At 58.9% G+C, this 19,370-nt stretch overlaps 3 protein-coding genes across 9 annotated transcripts in view; 1 reads left to right on the top strand and 2 right to left on the bottom strand.

The window, feature by feature from the left end:
• Positions 1-2,607, top strand: part of SOX13 (SRY-box transcription factor 13) — a 36,534-nt gene extending 33,927 nt beyond the window's left edge. For all 5 annotated transcript variants that reach the window (XM_030473437.1, XM_030473436.1, XM_030473432.1 and 2 more), the window contains exons 13-14: positions 360-576; positions 663-2,607. In XM_030473437.1, the coding sequence (XP_030329297.1) occupies positions 360-576; positions 663-924 (479 nt within the window). In that variant the 3' untranslated portion in view covers positions 925-2,607. The remainder of the gene's footprint in view (positions 1-359; positions 577-662) is intronic.
• Positions 2,608-2,987: 380 nt separating this feature from the next.
• ETNK2 (ethanolamine kinase 2) lies at positions 2,988-11,456 on the bottom strand. Its single transcript, XM_030473441.1, has 8 exons — positions 11,218-11,456; positions 7,597-7,856; positions 7,139-7,276; positions 5,760-5,902; positions 5,576-5,659; positions 5,015-5,175; positions 4,304-4,377; positions 2,988-4,156 (listed from the first exon to the last, which is right to left on the bottom strand). Exons 1-8 carry the CDS (start codon positions 11,431-11,433, stop codon positions 4,084-4,086), a joined length of 1,149 nt encoding a protein of 382 aa, XP_030329301.1. The 5' UTR covers positions 11,434-11,456; the 3' UTR covers positions 2,988-4,083.
• Positions 11,457-14,409: 2,953 nt separating this feature from the next.
• Positions 14,410-19,089, bottom strand: REN (renin). 3 transcript variants are annotated; one of them, XM_030473439.1, is made up of 11 exons: positions 18,967-19,089; positions 18,309-18,465; positions 18,040-18,163; positions 17,697-17,815; positions 17,362-17,558; positions 16,678-16,686; positions 16,265-16,387; positions 15,560-15,704; positions 15,344-15,442; positions 14,855-15,055; positions 14,410-14,772 (listed from the first exon to the last, which is right to left on the bottom strand). In XM_030473439.1, the coding sequence occupies exons 1-10, from the start codon at positions 19,065-19,067 to the stop codon at positions 14,894-14,896; spliced, it is 1,236 nt and encodes a 411-aa protein (XP_030329299.1). In that variant the 5' UTR covers positions 19,068-19,089; the 3' UTR covers positions 14,410-14,772; positions 14,855-14,893. The 3 variants fall into 3 exon arrangements, with proteins under 3 accessions (XP_030329299.1, XP_030329298.1, XP_030329300.1); XM_030473438.1 differs by having other exon boundaries at positions 14,410-15,055; XM_030473440.1 differs by lacking the exon at positions 16,678-16,686 and having other exon boundaries at positions 14,410-15,055.
• Between the last annotated feature and the right edge of the window lie 281 nt (positions 19,090-19,370).

The raw sequence follows: 19,370 nt of genomic DNA, 5'->3' as shown, positions 1-19,370 counted from the left end.
GGGATAAATCCCATCTCTCCACCCTGGCTGTGCTTCGTGCTGCCCGGGGTGCTGGTGACAATGACAATAAAGGTCAGGCAGTGGGGGAACACACTCCGCACAGCCTATTGTAGCTGCAGCACCTCCTCACCGTACCTTGGAGAGGATGGAAAGCCGTGGGTTGAGAGGTCAGGGCTGGGGACCTGTTCCTGGTCTGCTGCACAGGGACCCCATGGGGCGGCTCTGTGCCAGTCCTGTGCCATTTGGACAGGGGATGGTATGAGCATGGATGAACTCCTGCGCTGGCTGTGCTGGCCGGGAGCCTGTGTCACCGCAGCAGGCAGGGTGTCAGCTTTGCTCCGCCGCTCCTCTCCATGCAGGATCCCGCTGGAAATCCATGACAAACCAGGAGAAGCAGCCCTACTACGAGGAGCAAGCCCGGCTGAGCCGGCAGCACCTGGAGAAATACCCCGACTACAAGTACAAGCCCCGACCGAAACGAACCTGCATCGTGGAGGGGAAGCGGCTGCGGGTGGGCGAGTACAAGGCATTGATGAGGAACCGGAGGCAGGATGCCCGGCAGGGCTACGTGCTCGGGTAACGCATCCCATCCTCCCATCCGAGGGGGGAGCAGGGTGAGGAGCACCCCCTGGACACTGATAGCGTTCCCCCCTGTCCCACAGGCCCCAGGGCAGCCAGATGCCCCCCAGCTCATCAGATGTGCTGTACCCACGGCCGGTGGGCATGCAGCTGATGGAGCACTACCTGCCCCGCAGCATGGAGCCCAGCATGCCCGTCATCGTCAACACCCGCAGCCTCAAGGAAGGGGATGGAGGGGAGGACGGGCACTCGGTGCCTGATGCTGAGATGTTCCGCTACAGCGAGGAGGAGGACTCGGAGGGTGAGGACAAGAGCGACGGCGAGCTGGTGGTGCTGACGGACTGAGCGGGGCCGGGGGGGGATGCAGAAGGGCTGGTTGCCACCAAAAAGGAGGTCACAGCATCCCCCCGATGTGCTGGGGCTCGGCTGAAGGGCTGCCCTGGGAGCAGAGGAAAGCAGGAGTCCCTACTGCCTGCTTGCAAATAGGTCCTACAAAGGTGGGCACCCAGCATTTTGGGTAGGTGCTTCCTGGGGAGGGGGTGATGAGCAGTGATGTGCTGCATGGCTGGGATGTGCCAACCTCACTGGGCAAGCTGGTGGGAGCTGGCTCAGTGTTGCCCCATCAGCGGGGGCATAGGGAGCTGAGGCCACATGGGATGTGGGTGCCACAGCTGCTGAGCTGTCACTTTGGGATGGACCTGAGGGTATCCGGGTGTGGGGAAACCTCCAGAGCATCACCCAGGGGTCTTGTGCAGAGACCCTTCCTTACCTGCAGGAGCTGCCAGCCCTGGGGACACGGGATGGGGACATGGGATGGGGACACGCTCACCCAGCCCCGCTCTGGCCTCCCTGCTGTGTTTCCCACTTGGTCTTTAGAGCCTGCCAGCAAATTCCCATGGAGCCATTTTTAGCTCCCTCCTGGCCTGAGCACCAGCCAAGGGCTCCAAGGAGCCCTTTGTGCTCCTGTCAGCTCTGGCCCACTTTATACATCAAGTGGGTGCCTGTTCCCTGCCTGCGGTGGTGGGTACGTGTCCCATCCATCCCTGGGCACCTCCTTGCCCCCCAGCTCTGCGAGTCTCAGGCTCTACCTGTGCTCTGCAGTGTGAAAACCCCCAAAAGGGAGAGGAAAAAGAACAGCCATTAAAAAATAACTCAAGAAAACCCCACCTTGCTCCGGTCAGAGCCCAGCCTGGGGGTGTTTGGGTGCAGCTTGGCATGCGTGCATGCAGTGTCCAGTGTTCCGTGCAGTGTCTGGCATTCCACGCAGTGTCCGGCTGTGCAGGCAGTGTCCAGCATTCCATGCAGTGTCCGGCATTCCATGCAGTGTCCGGTTGTGCACAGAGTCCGTGCACCGCCCTGTGGCAACAGCCGGGAACAGGCACCGCAGCTCCGGCTGCATCCGCAGCCCCACACTGCATGGACCTTGTTGGGGTGCAGAAGGAGCCGTGGCTGCAGTGGGGCTGGGATGACCCCTGCAGTGGGGGCTTTGCAGCAGACCCACATCCTCAGCCCCATGGTGGGGGTTCAGAGCAGCAGCTCTGCAGCATCCGGGCCCCAGTGCTGCTCCCCTGCATCCCATAGGGCTGCCATCAGGATATGGCTCATCCAAGGGAGCATCCTGCCTCCTCACCCAGCCAGGAAACACCTTGCTCCTCTCCTGCCCTTCGTCAGTGCTTTATTTATTCCCCATCCCTGTGCTGCCCTGGGGCTGGGGTCCCTGGGGAAGGGGTCCCTGGGGTAAGGGTACCAGCTCCCAGGGTGGGATGCGCTCTGCTGCAGAGGGGGCTGGAAGCAGATGTGCCCAACAAAGATGCAGCTCTTCCTCTCTCTGGTTCTGTTTGGGTATTTTTTTGTTCTTCTGTTTATTTTTTTTTTCCTTTTTTTTTTTTTTTTAAGATTGTAAATATAGATAGAGCTTTATTTTGTTAATAAGACCACGAGTAACTTAACCTGTATATTTCACATACTTGTTTACAACTGTCTCCCCCCACCCCTTGCCACAATAAAGATGACTTTTTGGAGCAGAGAGCTGGGTCTGGGCTTTTGGGGAGAGCCAAGGGCTGGATGGGAGCTCTCACCCCAGGGAGATGGGGGGTGCTTGTTTCCCCCCTTCCCTGCCCCTCTTCCAGCATAGCCCCCTCCTACAAGGCTCCCTGCCCTGTTTGTGCTGTTGCTCAGCTCTTTGTCCTGCCCTGTCCATCCATCCATCCATCCACGATGGGTCCCAGGCTGCTCCCTCTCCTTCTCCCCCTCTCAGCTGCATTCTCTCAAGGTCTCTCCTCACGCAGCAGTAATTTTGGGGTTCAGCCTCTTCCCCCCCTGTGCCCACTGCAGCCAAGGTCCACTTGCACCCCCAGGGATGCTCCCCCTGCTCCTGCACCAGTCCCCACAGATCTGCCAAGCCCCACTTCCAGCTACCAGCAGCTTTTATTTTGCACCAAGACAAAACACCAGATGCAACAAGAGTCCTGGTTCTTGCTGGGGTAGGTGCCTGCATGGAGGGGGCTGGCTCCTTGTCCCCATACCACTTGCTGAGCAGCCAGAGTAGGGGCAGAGAGGTCCAATTCCACTCCCCCCAGCTGATGCACAACCACTGTCATGAGCTGGACAGTGCTCAGCAGGCCAGGATCGCCCATGATGGTGCTGACAGGGATGAAGCTGTGCCCAGCTCATGGAGTGGGTCAGCTCTGTTCAACCTCCTGCCCCTCACATGGGCACCGCAGGGATGACGCGCATGTGAGGGGCAGGATGAATCCCACCAGGATGAATTTCTCCACCCTGGTAGCTGGGATGCTACAAGGGAAGCCATGAAGCTAATGGCAGTCTGGGAGCAAAAGCAGAGCACAACAGGGGGTGCAGGCACCCAGCACCCACCAGCAAAATCACACTGGTTGGTCCCAAGCCCATGTGGCTCATGGCTGGGGCTGCTGCCCCTTGCTCCATGAAAAAGGGTCCCACACTCAGCCCCAAGGCCAGGATCAACACTGACCCAGGAGAGGGGCTGCGCTGTCGCTGGGAGCCCAAGTGGCACCGGGCAGGCAGGGCAATGGGGACAGAGGGAGCAGCGAAGGCAAAGCGGGTGCATTGGGCAGCTAAAGCAACTGGGCAGCTCTGGGGGCTCCTGAGCAGACGGGGGGGGACCTGTTTCCCCCCTCGGGGTCAGCACAGAGGGAGCAAACCGGGTGCCAGGCGGAGCAGCAGCGGTGCCAGCAAGGCACGGACCTGCCGGGCAGCGGGGCTCGACGTTAAGGCGATGGTAAAGGCTTCCTCACGTAGGCAGGGGCCTCTCCGAGGCCGTGGTCCTCTCTAGCATCTCATGGTCCAGTCTCGGGTATGTCCAGGGTCTCCTTTAATCGGTGGCTGGGTCAGAGCTCCTCTCTTCCCCCTTCCCACCATGGGGACCTGCCCTCGCCCCCCGGCCGGGCTGGGGATGGGGCCAGGGGGATGCGAGGGCTGTGGATGCAGCAAGGACAAACTAGCTCAGGGTCTCACAGGCTGGAGATGCTATTTAGAGACCTGCAGGGCTGTGACCACCGGCTTCATCTTGAAGTACTGTTTAAACCTTAGCTTTGCATATCTGCCGAGAGGAGAGAGGGACACCCATGAAGCCCCCGGCCACAGAGGATCCCTTCAGCACAGAGGGACTATTGGGATACTCTTGCTCCTGTTGTTTAACACTGAACTGCACTGTGAGTCGATGCCCCCCCAGCCCTGACAGACTCACCTTAAGAAGTTAAAGTCTATGGTAGAGTACTTATCCTGGATGAGGCCCCAGCATGCCCAGAGGAAATGGGATGCCTGCAACAGACATAACAAGGATCAGGAATGGGCACGGAGCATCCCTGCCTGTGGGAAGCTGCTCATGCCTTTCCTGGCCAGGTCCCAGAAGTCCTGTGGCTGTGATGACAGGACACGGGGTGGCAGCCAGCCCATGTGTTTGGTTTTATACCCTCCAGAGGCTGGTCCCAGCCAGGGAGAGGGATGCAGCGGGAAGGATGCTGAAGAGCTGCACAGCGTGCCCAGGGTACCAGCCTCTGCGTTTGCAGCTCCAGCCAGGAAACCAGCTGGTGTTTCATCCCATGTTTCCAGAAGATTGGCAAATTCCATGGGCAGGTAGAGCCAAAGAGAGTTTCCTCATGCTTGGCTCTGCCTGGCCTCTCTGAGGGGATGCCCAAGGCCACAGCTATCAGAGACACGCTGTCCCTTGCCATGCGTCAAGTGGGATGGCAGGCACCCAAGTGCTATCTTTGACCCTGCCCATGGTCTTGGTGCCTCCAATGTACATCCAGGCTCTTTGGGGCAGCATCATGCTCCCAAACCCCCAAACTGGCTCCTGCACCTCCATCCTCACCAACCGAGCTGCAGCGACCCAGAAGAACCCATCCCATGGGCAGCCCTCAAGCGCTGCCGGCTCCTTCCCATCTCCACCACTCACCAAAGAAAACTTGTTCACTTGCACGTAGAGAGCCTCCAGCTCCTCCTCGGACACCCCTTGGTCGCCCTGGGTGAGCTGCTTGTAGGCCTGCAGGTAGGAGCGCAGCCACTGGAGCTGGGTGTCCTTGCTGGGGTAGAGGCGGTAATCCACCTCCTTCACGCCTGCGAGGGGAGCGGCGTCAGTGGTGCCCCAGGGGCACGAAGGGAGGCTTTCCCCAGGGCAAAGCAATGAGGCCACAGGGCTCTCCCCATGCGTGACCTAGTGAGTGAAATCCCTGCAGCTCCAGGCGTGCAGGAGCTGATTTGAGGCACTCACCCAGCCCTGGAGTGCTTAAGATCTGGGCTCATGCAGGCATTGCATTCCCACAGCAACCAGGGTGCTCACCAGAGACCTTCCCTTGCATATTGCTCTAACCCCGGGCAACACGAGGAGAAGTGCCCTATTTCCAGCATGGCACTAGGGATACAACTGCCTGCTCCATCCCTAGGGATGGGGAGGCCGGGGAGCAGCCACTGCAACCTATGGGGGACCTTCAGTGCCACAGAGATTAGTCCAACTCACCTGCAAACTCATTGAAGTGGTTTCCAATGTCGAAAGCCTGGTAGTTGTAGCCAGTGTACTCATAGTCTATGAAGCGAACGTGCCCTGTGGAGGCAAAGGCAGGGGCTGTGAGAGGGGCTGGAGATGGAGCTGCCAGCCCAGGGGAGGTGGGTGAAGGACAGACCCCTCCAGCACTGCCACGAACCTCGTGTCCCATCATAGATGATGTTCTTGCAGAGGAGGTCATTGTGGCAAAGCACGACGGGGGACCCCAGCTGGGAGAGAGTTTCCTTCATCCAGGCCACCTCCTGTTCCAGCATCTCCAGGCTGGGCACATCCTGCTGGAGGCTGGGGAAGGGGATGGGGTGGAATCACTTCTGCTCATGGGGAACCTCCCTGCTTCTCTCATCAGTGAACTCATCAGCGACACAAAGCAGGGCAGATGAGGCCATTTTTGGTGGGGAAGGCAGGTTTGGCTGCATGGTACCAGGTAGATGCCACAAGGCAGCCTCAGCCCTTCTCTTCTCCCCACTGACATCTGCATCCAGCCCCAAGCCCCCCGTGCTCACTCGCAAAGCACCCAACTAACCCCCAGGCAACGGGAATGTGTTGGACTCTGCCAGGGCATGTACCCTCCTTATGACCTCCCAAGTTCCAGCTTCAGGAGGAGAGCTGGTTAATGATCACCTAATTGACTTGGGTAAAGTCTGCAGCAGCAGATACCTGCTGTGTCCTGCTACTGCTGCTCAGGGGACAGGTTAATTATTCGCTTGCCGTCGGGTTCATTCACTTCCACAACCTCCTGGGGCTGCCTGAACCCTGCCCAGACACCCCAGCATTCACCTGGTCTGAACCCAAGGCACCCAGCAATGGGATGAACTGGTTTGAAGTGGGAGCTGACTGCTTTAATCTCTACTGGCTGCTCTAATATCTACTGGCTTTCTAGCATCTCTTCCATCAGCTCAGCCTTGCTGCTCAGATCCCCACTATAAGAAGGGCTTGAGCTTCAACTTATTCTAGGAAGGGCTTAAAACCCTTCCTAGAATAGAACCCTTCCTAAAGGATGATTATTAGAGCAGGTGGGAGTCTTTGGTTCAGGCCAGATCCTGCCTGGGTGCTGTTCAGACACAGCTCAGAGCTGTCTCTGCTCTAACACAGCACAGGTCATCCCTAGACCAGCAGGAGGAAGGGCACTGGAGGGTGCATGGAGATACCTCCACATCCCACCAGCTCTTGTGGCTTGGCCATGAGTTAGCTCATGGAGTAATCCTGATCCAGACCTGGCTGCATGGCTGGATTCATGATCCCTTCAAGGCCAGGTTGGACACAGGGGCTTGGAGCAACCTGCTCTAGTGGAAGGTGTCCCTGCCCATGGCAGGGGTTTGGAACTGGGTGAACTTTAAGGTCCCTTCAACCCAAACCAGTCTGGGATTTCATGATCCATCCCCAACCCCAGCCCTCCACAGAGGCTTTACCTGGGACCTGGGGCTCTTCCCCCCGGTCCTGTGCTTGGAAGACTTAGAGATGGGTGGGCAGCGGATGCCCAAGCCAGAGCCTGGCTCTTTGGGATCCCTCTGCCTTTACCTGGGGTTGGATACCTTTGGGCTGAGATCCGTCTTCACGAGGGTGAGGTATTTGTGCAGCTTCTGCCAGAGGATGGGCTTGGGGAGGCTCCCGTTGGCGTGGATGGCATGTACCCGGGCCATCTCCTGGGCCACCAGCCTGGAGGGACACAAAGGCGTATGGGTGAGAGGCAGCCATGCAGCAGAAACATAGACTCATAGAACTATGGTTGGGTTGGAAGGGACCTTAAAGCTCCTCCACTTCCAACATGGAGTTAAACCCTGCTGTGCTTTGGCTCATTTATCACCCAGCACACCCAGGCCTGAGCGCATTAGCGATGCCCGAGCATCAGCCAAAGGCAGCGAGGGGGAGAGCTGCAAACACGAAGCAAACCCCTCTCGTGTGGAGAAGCACCAGTTCCCCCGTCCCATGGCTCATCCCAGGCCCCGCACACCCGAGGACATGGGGGTCCTGCCCACCTGAAGATGTGGGGTTCCCGCACGTGGTCGGGCCCCAGCGCGATTCCCGGCAGGAACTGGTAGCAGAGGCCATTCTGGAAGGCGCAGTAGAGGTCGGGGGCACAGCCATGGGCGTGCAGCACCTGGAAGTTCCTCAGCTCCGTGTCCCTGTCCACAAACAGCTCCGTCTTCCTGCCATAGACACGGACCAGCACCGCGTCCACCATGCCCTCATCCGTGTAGCAGGCCACGAGCTTGTTGGTGATGCCATCAGTGAAGAGCTGCAGGGGCAGAAGGGCGGCAGAGGCGATGCCTGTACATCCCTGCCATGTCATCAAGGTGTGGGGGGGACCTTCCCACCAGCAGACCCCATGGAGAAAGCGACGTGGCAAAGGGAGAAACAAGCAATGGGTAAAAGGAAGTATGAAGCAGCAGCACCCACAGCAGCTACGAAAGCTCCCATGGCAGGGACACGAGTTTGCAAGGTCTTGAGGTGTGAAATGGGGCTCTGAATGGAGCCACGAGGCTTCAGCTGCACCAAGCTGGTGCTTTGGGAGGAAATCCTGCTGTTTTCCACCTGGGAGTTTAGGAATAGCTCAGGCCAGATGTGCATCCAGCACACTCAGCACCTGCGCAGGCCCGGGAATCACTCCCAAAACATCAGCGTCAATTTTTTGGCACCAAATGAAAGAGAACAAAACCACAACAGCAAACAACACGGAGCACACACACCCCCATCTCCTCCTCCCGACCCACCCCGCGGGGCCGGGGTGCTGATAGGCAGGGACATCTCTGCTGGGGACGTCTCATGTCATCGCTCTGATGGCTCCTCACAGATGGAAAGGGAGTTTTGTTCTCCCGTCACCCTGCCTTGGCCTCCTGCCCGTGCACATGCAGGGGCTGCTGCCACCACTGCTGCCTGCACGGGCCTCCTGTCCCCATCCCGCTGATTTCAGCTGCCACCAAGAGATTTAGGCCCTGTCACCCCACAGGAAACCTCTGCCCCATCACCCCCATGCAGGCAGGATGCTCAGCCCCACACGGTTCCCACTTGGCGCCGAGGCCAAGAGCACCAGGGTGCTGCTGCACCCCATGACAGTGATTTCTTTATCCCATCAGGGAGCGGGTGTGATGCTGGTGGAGCAGGAGGAGGGCGAGGGCACATGCTACAGCAGCAGCATTGCTTGGGAGTGGGATGGATAATTTTAGACATCCCACTCGGCAACTCATGCTCCTTCCTGTATAGGGTGCCTATATATAGGGCTCCCCATGCAGCCTCCCGAGGGAAACTCGAAGCAGTGGAATGAGAACACCCAAAGAGAGACAGTGCCGATGCCCCTCGGCACACAGGTGGCTGGTGTGGGATTCCTTGAACCTTCTCAAGCACCCAAGCTGCTTATCCCAGGGCAAATAATCTGTGTTTCCACCATGGTGCAACACTTGGCTTTCTCCTCTCCTTGTCCAGCCAGTTTCCAGAGGCCAGAAATCCAGCAAGCAGAAGGTGTCACAGCCCATCCATGCAGAAGACGGTGCACCCCGAGCCTGGTGCCCATCAGCCAAACACAAGCTGCAGGTGAACGGCTCCGTGTCAAGACGCTCAGCGCTGCTTTGCCTGCAAAGCCCTTGTGCCGCTTTGTTTTGCTGCTCCAAGGCCTGCTCAGCCCCTTCCAGCAGGTTTAATGGGATTACTGAGCCTTATCCCCCCCTGAATTCCAGGCCACTCACTTTGGAGACTCACACGTGGTTTGTCAGCAACCTGCACACAGCACGCAGGGGCTCGCCTGGTTTATTCCCAGGAATGAACACGCTGCTTGCGAGATGCCCGGTGCTATTCCTTATGCATCCAAAGCTCCAAAGCACAGTTAGCTATGAGCAGGGCTGCTGCTACCAGCGCAAATCCTACCCCTCTACAGTTGTGGAGCAGCAGGGAGGGGGGGAACAGGAGTGCAGGGCATCTTATTGCCAAGCTCAGGCTAAAAACAGTGCAGCCGCGCTGGAGTCCTCACAAGGGGTTGGCTCCAGGTCACTGCTGCTCTTGAGCTTGCTGGATGAAGGATGGAGGAGCGTGTGCTTCCCTGAGACTGACTCATGGATCTGCCTGTGCCTTCTCCCTATGGAGGTGTTTCTGCCTAGGACACAGCTCAAAGGATGACAAGCAGGAGCCCCGGGAAGTGGGCACAACCTGGAGCACTGTGGGCCGAAGACCCCAGCAAGAAGAGGGCAGGCAGGGGGAGGCCATGCACCGCATCTTCTTCCCCATCTCCCATACCCTGCCCCAAGAACCGAGAGGGTTTTCCATGCCCCTGGCACAGCCCCTGCCAGCAGCTGAGCACCGGCACCAGGCAAGGAGGTGGTGTGAGCTGGGCATAGCTCCAGGGTGAGGAGGAGAGTGAAGGGAACACTAATAGGAACCAGCTGAGGACCAGTGCACTGCTCCAATCCCCTCCCAAACAGCTCTTGCAAGAGCAGCAAAGGGAAACCAAACTGGAGGGTGCCCCCCCCACAACTCCTAAGGGATTTTTTGCCCTTTTTCTTTAATTAAAAGCACCCACACGCAGACATAAGCTGCCGTTGAACACTGACCCCCTCTGATGCTCAGAGACAGCCTGGATACCAGAGCTGGGTCCTCCCCAAGCAACCATCGCCACCGAGGTCTGCGCTTGGTGCTGCACAGAGCCAGAGACATTTCCTGCCCCTACAACTCGGCTCTGAGGAACTCCAGCTCCCAGCTTCCTGCCTATTGCCATCTGTCCTTTCATATGTATTTTCCTGCAGCTTCTTGTATTTAATTACACATGGCTATTAATACATTTTTAATGACACTCCGGGCACACTGGAGGACACGCACGCACTCGTGTGTGTGTTTATGTGCACCCACCTCCACACTCCTGTTGTCAGAGCCTGGTGAGAGCACAGGCACCACCAGCCTCGTGTTCCCACCCCTGAGCAAAGAAGAGGAGGGGGAAAGGGATTCCCATGTCAGGCCCCACTCCCAATCCCTGCCAGCTCCAGACAGCCAAGCCCTGTCCCATGCAAGGAGCCCGGCGCTGAATCCCAGCTCCAAATCCCAGCTCCCATCCGGATCTGTGCTCAAGTCCACATAACCTGGCAAAGGTGGAAGCCAACAAGTAACCCAAGCGCAACCTGCTCCCTGGAGCAGCTACTCCTGTGTGCAGGGCCCCAGCAACGCTGGGTGCAGGCAGGGGTGCAGCACTTGCGGGTTAATGTGGGGGGACCAGCGGCGCAGCCCCCCAGCCTTCACCCACCTGTGTCCCCCTATGGGGACACACTTGCATTCAGAGCCACCGCTCAGTGACTGCTGAGGGGTCCCCGAAACCTGCTCTGGGTGGTGGCACTGCACCTCTGTACATCCGAGAGTGGAGAACTGAGGACGGGGGGACAGGACGTTGCATCCCCCTTGGCAGCTCCTATAGCCCCCCGCTCTGGGTCCTACAGCCACCCTCATACGGACCTTGTGCCCCCCAGCTGCCCCAATGCGGGCCCTATAGCACCCACGGGGAGCCCCACAGCCTCCCTCGGGTGCACCCTGCAGCCCCCCTTGGATGATCCCCGGGAGGGGGCTCAGGCTGCGGCAGCTGGAGCGGGAGGTCTCCGCGCTGTTCCCCCCGCGGTGGGGCGTACCTTGGTCTTCACCCTGGCCGGTTCCCAGCCGGGTCTCAGCTCCCGGACCAGCCGCAGAGCCCCGGGCAGCACGTCGCCCTCGTCCACCGCGATGCCGAGGTGGGGCACGGCCGGAGCCCCCCCGTTGCCGCCGCCCCGCTCCGGTCCCAGGCAGTCGGGGCAGCGGCCGGGCGGCTCGGCCATACCCAGCTCCCCGCTCCCGGAGCCGCGGCCCATGTGCCGGGGGCTGCGGAGGGGCCGGCGGCCGCGGGGAGGAGCCGGTCGCCGTTGGGAAGCCATGAGTCACCGGCCCGCCTCCCGCGGCAGCGCCCGCCCGCATTGTGAGGTCAGCGGGACCCGCACCGGGATCCCCACACTGGGACACGCAACCTTGATCCTGCTCCCGGGAAACCCGCACCGGGATCCGCAACAGGGATGCGCAACCGGGAACCCTTCACCCGGGACCCGCACCCGGGGACCTGCAACGGGGTCTGCACCCGGACACGTACCCCGGGACCCGCACCTGGAAACCCGCACCGGGATCCGCACCCGGGATCCACACCGGAACCCGCACCCAGGACCCGCACCCGGGACCCCCTATCGGACCTGCTGCCGGTGCACCCCACCCGGATACTCCCCCTCCACTTCATCCCCGGAGCCATCCCGGGGGGCTCCGCACAGCCCCGCATCCCTTTGGGGTCTGGGATAAAGGGATGGGGATGCTGCTGCACCAGGGATGCGCTGGGAGCATCCTGCGCTCAAGGGAGCTATGTAGGCCCTGGACCAGCCACTCCAGCGCCTCTACGTGTCACCCACCGAGCGCTGAACCCCCCGAGGAATTAGAAATGGGCTGGGGGGGAAGATCTTTAATTACGGATGGAGCACGGTGTCCCCCCCACTGACCCCGCTCCCACCAGGCTTTATTATCAGAGGAAATAACAACCACACATAGCTCGGAGCAGCGAGTGCCCCCTCTAAATTTCGCAGCTGAAACCAGCTAAACGGACCGTGGAGACTTGGGGAAAATCATTAAAGGGAGAGGGGACTAAAATAAACCCGGCCAGTGCCCCGTGTTTCTAAATACAGAGCGAGCGCTGTCAGCTTGAATCGGATGGGCATTAATTGCTCCCGCCGCTTTGCTGGGCTGAGCCTGGCCTAATTGCTCGCCCATAATCAAGACGAGTGTTAATGCGCGGGGCGGTTGCGGGTTTGGGTTTGCAGGCACAAGGAAATTGCCCTGGCAGGCGATTAGAGGTGTTAATGGCCTGGTTTAAGGGGCCCTGGAGCAGCACCGCCAGCAGCCCAGGCATATTTCCCTCCCGCTGCTTGAAAACAACCGAGCTGAACAGGGACAGAACTGGAACCACACAAACCCCGCCTATTTTAAACCAGCTTGACCATTTTCCAGCTGAGGGCTATAGGCTGAAGCCATCATGGGGGCTTAAGTCACCTTTTTCAAGTTCACATCCACTTGGGTCTCCTCCAGACCAGAGTCTTTGCGGTGTAGGATAGGACACAGGAGGCTTAGTTAATTCCAAGTGGAGTTTCCCTGTGGTAGAAGCTGCTGTTTCGGTGCTGGCAGGAGCATCACTAGCCCAAATATCCCTGTGAGAGGCAGCTCGTGTCAGCCTGCGCTTGGGGCAGTGCTGGGAATTCATCAGCAGTCAGTGCTGGTTGCAAAAAATGAGGCTGAAATACTCCTGCAAGATCAGCGGCTTGCTCCAGGCTCTGCTCCAGAAACCCGAGCGCTGTGCTCTGCTGCACCAGCACGTTTCCCAGCACAGGGCTCGGCTGTGGACCACAGCACCTGAGCTGGTCAAACTGGAGATGGCTGCACCTCGGATCCTGTGTTCAGTTCTGGGCCCCTCACTGCAAGAGAGACATTGAGGTGCTGGAGCGGGACCAGAGAAGGGCAAAGAAGCTGGTGCAGGGCCTGGAGCACAAGTGTGATGAGGAACGGCTGAGGGACCTGGGGGGTTTAGTCTGGAGAAGAGGAGGCTCAGGGGGGACCTTATCGCTCTCTCCAACTGCCTGACAGGAGGATGGAGCCAGGAGGGGGCTGGTCTCTGCTCCCAAGGGATGGGACAAGAGGAAACGGCCTTAAGCTGCACCAGGGCAGGTTTAGATGGAGATGAGGAACAATTCCTTCCCCAAAGGGTGCTCAGGCTTTGGAAAAGGCTGCCCAGGGCAGTGCTGAAGTCACCGTCCCTGCAAGTGCTCACACACTATGTAGCCGATGCCCTCAGTGCCATGGGTTAGTGGTGGCCTTGACAGTGCTGGGGAACAGCTGGACTTGATGATCCTAAAGGTCTTTTCCAAGCTGGTGGATTCAGTTCTATGAGTGCTGTAGAGTACTTGGCACTGGGGAGTGCTGGGACCGGCAGCTGCTGGGCTGGAGCTGGAAGCACCGCAGCTCTCCCGCAGAACTGGAAATGTCAGCCTCCAGCCGGGAGCACTGCTCTGCCCTTCCAGCTGGCACAGGGCTGGCAGCACCAGCGTGCTCCCGCTGAGCATCTCTGCACCCAGCCAGGACACAGACAAGCCTCTAGTTGTTAGCTGGAGCCAATGGGGGTGAAAACAGACCCAGGCGCTGGGGTAGAGTCAGCCACCCCCATCAGACCCGCAGGCACCTTCCCCTCCCCAAAAAGCAGCAAAGCGGCTGTAGAGCCTGGCACCAGGGGGGCAACCAATGGTTCTGACTCCACCATGGGAAAGCAGGTCAAAGCCTGGGTAGCCCACACAGCAGCTCATCTCCTGCAGAAAGAGCTTGTTTGCTGTTTGAAAAGACCCTGATTGCATAGAATCCCAGCCTGGTTTGGGTTGAAGGGACCTTAAAGCTCGTCCAGTTCCAACCCCTGCCACGGGCAGGGACACCTTCCACTAGAGCAGGTTGCTCCAAGCCCCTGTGTCCAACCTGGCCTTGAACACTGCCAGGGATGGGGCAGCCACAGCTTCTCTAGGCACCCTGTGCCAGCGCCTCAGCACCCTCACAGGGAAGAGCTTCTGCCTCAGATCCCATCTCAATCTCCCCTCCGGCAGGTTAAAACCCTTTACATGTAGATGCTGTGGCACTGGTTGGGAGGGTGTTTCTCTCCTATGAAGCAGGGAGGGGACATAATACAGTGGTGGATCCTAACAGGGGAACACTTGTCCTGTTCTCTTAATAAGTGTGTCTGATCTCTCCCCTCTGCAAGTGTAAGCATCCACTCAGTGTCTTCTTGCTCTAAGATTGTTTAATATTAAAGACATGGCGAGGGGCCAGGTTAACACACCAGCTAAAACTCTCATTAAACAGCCACATTATCTTTCTCCCATTTAAAGAATAACATGAACAGTAATAGATCATCCCTTGCAGCCTGCAAGCACCTCCCTGCCAGCAGCAGGTCCTTGTGTGCCACATGTACTATTGCACATCAGCCTCAGAGTCCCTGGAGGTGCAGCCCCGGCCACAGCATCCTGCTTTGATTCCAGACACGTGAGGATGAGTTTAAGGCTCTGCTCTCCCCAGCAGCAGAGACTCTCAGGAAGTGGAGCATGGGTTTGGGAGCAGGAGAAGGGGAGGTTTTGCTGTTGCTTCTGTAAAGAAAGGAGGTGGCTGAGCTGAAGGAAACGCTGGTTTGCACTTTGAATCCTTTCTTCACGGTAGTGGTGCTCTTGCCTCTGTGCTGGTTCTGGTCCCTCTCCCCATCCCTGGCCATCAGCGAGCTGTGGCAAAGCCGATGCGGTTGTTGCGCCGGTCGAATTTGGTGTAGTAGTGCCCAATGAAGCTGGCGCCCAGGATCCAGAGAGGACCAGCCGGGGGTGGGATGTCCAGCCCCGAGAAAGCCACCACGCAGATGTCCTCCCCATACTGGGATTGCTGCAAAGAGGAGACGCACACAGTGATGGAGGTGCCAGGAGGGAGATCTCTGTGATCCCCGGCTCAACCCCCTCTGCCTGGCCTTGACATTCGTTCCTCCAGGAAGGAAGATCCCAGCCTGTGTCACCCCCAGTCTCCCTGAAACCACCCAAGGAAGCAGCGACAGGTTGGTCTGGCTCCTCCAAACAGGAGGATTTGGGGAAAACCAAGAAGCATCATCCTGGGGTTGATCTGGAGGGGAGCCAGGAGAATGCAGCTCTGAGGTACACACAGAGGGATGCAGCTTACCCGAAGGATGTAGGCTGAGCCGCTGAGCCCGAAGGCCTTCCCACCCAGGTGGAAGGAGATGTTGGGCAGCTGAGGGACTTTGTCACAGTCCACCACGTACTGCGGGAGGAGGAGACAGTGCCAAGCTAATGTGATGGGGTTGGGATGGGTTGGGGTACAGGCAGCTGAGGGTAGAGGCAGTGGGGATGTGGAGTGGGGCGTTGGGGGGTTACTCACTCCTCCTTCAGCCATTTCTGCTGCCCCGATGGCTTTCATCAGCACAGAGATGGGGCCAGCGGGGCCGGTGATGTAGGATGCTCCTGTGTCGACGGCGGCTGAGCAGCCATCCTTGCAGAACAGCATTTCAGCCCCCACGGACACCCTGGAGCAGGAGAGGGGAGAGGAGCAACCCTGAGCCTCCCATGGTGACCCTGAGCCTCCCATGGTGACCACAGCTTGGCTCCCAGGGCCACGGGTGAGTGTGCCACATCTTTGTCCAGGGAATGCTGGCAGGCAGAGCTTATGCTGCTCCCAAAGTACAGCCTCCAGGGGCACTGGGAACCCTCCCTTCAAGCTTCTCGGATGTGAAAGCTAAGCTTCATCATGTGTGGCTTTCATTTGGTTGAATTCAACAAAGCGGAATTGTTTCAGTGCCTCACACTCCTCCTGCAGGACTAATGGGGGTTAAACTCTCCAACTGCAGCTTCCAAGTGGAATCAGCCCACGGTGCCACCCCCCTCTGCATTCCCCAGCTCCTGCCTGAGCACTGAGATGCAGCTCGGTGCCAGAGGAACCAACCCCGCTCCCCTCCAGAGGGATAAGCATCCACTAGGAAAACATATCTCCATGGACCCTTCCCCAGCATCCAGGAGGCCTTTCCCAGCCCAGCCAGGGATTGCAGGATGAGGCCCGGTGCTGTGCAGAGGCATTCCCTGTGCTCACCCCTTCATGCTGATCTGCCAGTAGCCACTCTTGCTGACGTTCAGGTAGTGGAAGTCCCCAGTGTAATAGGCTGGATCACTGCCTCCGAGGATGATTTCACCTCCAGGTTTCAGAGCAGCATTCCTAGGATGCAAAATGCAGCGGAGTGATTCCCTCTCGGCTGCTGCTCCCCAAAAACCAGGGAGAAGGGACCAGCCTGACCCGGAGAACAAGTGGTGGAGAGCAGGTTGGTGCAGAAGAAATCCCGAGTTAGTTCAGAGGGGTGCAAGGAGAGGGGGTGCCACATGCTGAGGTCTCGGAGCAGGTCAGTGCTGGCTCCTATGGAGCCCTGGGTTTAGCAGGAGTGGGGTCTGCTGTCCGGTGACTGTTAGTGGGTGCTGTCCCAAGGATGCTCATGCTTTTCATCTTCTTACTTTGAAGCTCTGCAAAGAAAGGGATGCTCCATAAGCCTGTGGCTGCGTCACCGGGTGCCAAGGGGACCCAAGCAGCACCCAGACAAGGCTGCAATGGCAGCCAGCACCATTAGGCTTTGTTTGCTATTGATGGATCCACCTTTAGTAGAGGTAAAGAGCTACTGAGCCTGCTCTAAGCACAGGGTTGTGGGACTGGTTGTCACATTGCCTGGCTGCTGTACCTGTGCCAGGACCAGCCCTCCTGCTGTATCTGCTGCCAGGAGGGGGGGTGCTGGGGCACAACAGTTTGGGGCAAGAAATGAAAGGTTTGGCTGCTGGTGCAGGTGTTTCTGCAGCAGATTTTGGGTGGTTTTCATTTTGCCTGTAGGCAAGACACTAAATCCATCCTGGCTGTGATTGCTCCAGCTCCTCCAGCAGAGCTGGTGACTGTGAACCCGACAGTGACAAATGAGTGTTGGGCTGCCGCTCCCAACCCTGGCAGCTCCAGAGAAGCATCCACATGGCTCTGCCTCTTGTGCTGCCTCATTCCACCCCAGCTCCTTGAGGTACCCTCCCTATGCTCATGTCCCCATCCCACCCCAGACCCTGCAGCCCCAGATGTAGCATTGTCCTAGTCCCGAGATGCAAACCCATGGTTGCAATGCCCATGCCCTGCAAAAACCCCCACCTCCCCACAAGACCCACCGGCTGTAGTAGACGGAGAACACATCTTCCTTCAGGATCTGCTGGGAGAGGATCCGGTCGAAGACAGGGGTGATGCCATCGATGGCCTGGCTGGGGTAACCCATCCCCAGGACCCCATCGAATCTGGCAAAGATGAAGGGGAAGGCTGGCAGCACCGTGGCCTCAGCGAAGACCTGGATGATGGGGATGTCTGATACCTGGGAAGGGCAGGATTGTTCTTGTGGCCAGAGGGGTTAATCTCCCAAAGAGCCCCCTTAGTCTTGGGTAATTGGGGATACTTATATAGAGGAGCAGAGCCACATGTGGGCATCTCCTTGCTGAGGGGACACACTCACCATGACGATGTCCTGGCTCAGGAAGCCTTTGACACTCCCTGTCCCATAGCGGATAGCAAAGCCTGTGCCATTGGCTATGTATGTCCGTGACTTGGAGGAGTCATAGCGGCTGTGGGAAACTGGGGAGAAGGAGAAGGGACATCAGAGAAAGCAATGGAGGTGGCAATGACAGGACCAGCTCTGTTCCCTCAACCCCTGCGGGGTGATGAACCCACCCTGCCCCAGTGCCAGCGGACCACACAGCAACAGAGACCCCCTGTGCAAAGGCAGATCCACCCTGAGCTGGGATCTCTTGGGATGGAGGGGATCAGCCCTGAGCCCAGGTCTGAGCCCCTGTACTCACTGCAGGCGCTGTAGAGGGGGGAGCACTTGTAGGATGGCACCCACAGGTTGGCCGAGCCCGTGTCAAACACCACCTTGAAGGTCTGCGCGGGGGTCCCAATGCTGATCTCGCCAAAATACTGGGTCTGGAAGAGGCGCAATGCGGAGCATCACCGGGGACCCAGCTCAGAATGGGGGAAGGCTCACACAGCCCCCAGCCCCGGCAGCAAACACACTGCGGGTGGGACTGGGGGCTGCATTGGGGTGGTAACCCCCTACCCAGGGACTCACATCCAGGTAGTTGGTGAGGAGGGTGGGAGCCGTCCCGTTCCTGGGGCCGGCCGCGCTGCCGCGTCTGCTCTGCCTCAGCTCCGGGAAGACGTCGGACACCTTCACCCCCATGTCCTGCAGCGTCTGCCGGATGGACGGCATCCTCCGCAGCGCGATCCTGCGGCACGGGCAGGGCTGGGGGGCCGGGAGCACCCCCACATCCCGGCCATTCCCACCCCATCGCTCCAACAAATCCAGCCGGGTGGCTCTAGATGGCAGCAGCTCCCCGCGGCACCCAGCACCATGGGGCTGCCAGCACGGCCCCGGTGAGTTCCCGGACCCACGGGGAGGATGCACCAGAGCCATCACCGTGGGGCAGGGACACCACAGCGGCTGACCTCAGGCTTGGCTTGTTCACTTTGCAAGAGCATCCCTTCGTCTTGGCCTCCTTGGTGGTTTGGGAGGCAGGGATGCTGCTAAGCCATGCAGTGCTCGAGAGGACAGAGGAAGAGGAGAGAGGAGAGAGGAAGAGCAGGAGTGCTCGAGCAGCAAAGGAGGAGGAAGGGTTTTCCCAGCAAGGCTGCAGCAGGAGAACCCTTTGGTCCTCTGCACCCAGAAACAAGGGGAGACAGGGAGACCCAACACGCTGTGGGGCATCTGTAACACACACGCCTGGTACCTCTGCAAAGCCTGGGCTGTTGGGGGGAAGATGGTGGCGCCCCAGGTCACGGCCAGGACCATCAGATACTGCTGCAGCCTCCTGCTGTGTCCTGGCAGCATCGCGCTCTCCCTGGGCAGCCACCTCCTGTGCCAGCAGCGTTGTCACATCCCAAAGGGGAGGATGCTTTTATAGCCCGGGTTTCTGCATCCGTGTGGGTTTCCCCTCCCTGCTGGCCGGGGGAGGGCTGGGGATCCCATGGCTGGATGCTGATGGTGACAGTCCCTGTGGAGGATGGCATGGCCAGGATAGCCTTGTGCCTGGCAAAGGGAGCTGTGAATAGCTGGGAGCTGCAAACCCACGTTCCTTGCACTAAATAGCACTGCTACACATCAGTGCCCAGCCATTGCTGATGTATCAGGGCA

Source organism: Strigops habroptila, chromosome 18 (genome assembly GCF_004027225.2).
Source record: "Strigops habroptila isolate Jane chromosome 18, bStrHab1.2.pri, whole genome shotgun sequence".
Lineage (NCBI taxonomy): Eukaryota > Metazoa > Chordata > Aves > Psittaciformes > Psittacidae > Strigops > Strigops habroptila.
This window is presented reverse-complemented; position numbering and strand designations above follow the sequence as displayed.

Coding starts and splice junctions, on each gene's coding strand:
- ETNK2 (XM_030473441.1), bottom strand. CDS start 11,433: ATGGGCCGCGGCTCCGGGAGCGGGGAGCTGGGTATGGCCGAGCCGCCC. Junction 7,857..11,217: donor CGGCCAGGGTGAAGACCAAG/GTACGCCCCACC, acceptor CTGCCCCTGCAG/CTCTTCACTGATGGCATCAC. Junction 5,903..7,138: donor CCAAAGGTATCCAACCCCAG/GTAAAGGCAGAG, acceptor CCCCTTCCCCAG/CCTCCAGCAGGATGTGCCCA.
- REN (XM_030473438.1), bottom strand. CDS start 19,067: ATGCTGCCAGGACACAGCAGGAGGCTGCAGCAGTATCTGATGGTCCTG. Junction 18,466..18,966: donor ACAGCCCAGGCTTTGCAGAG/GTACCAGGCGTG, acceptor CCCGTGCCGCAG/GATCGCGCTGCGGAGGATGC. Junction 18,164..18,308: donor TCCTCACCAACTACCTGGAT/GTGAGTCCCTGG, acceptor CGCCTCTTCCAG/ACCCAGTATTTTGGCGAGAT.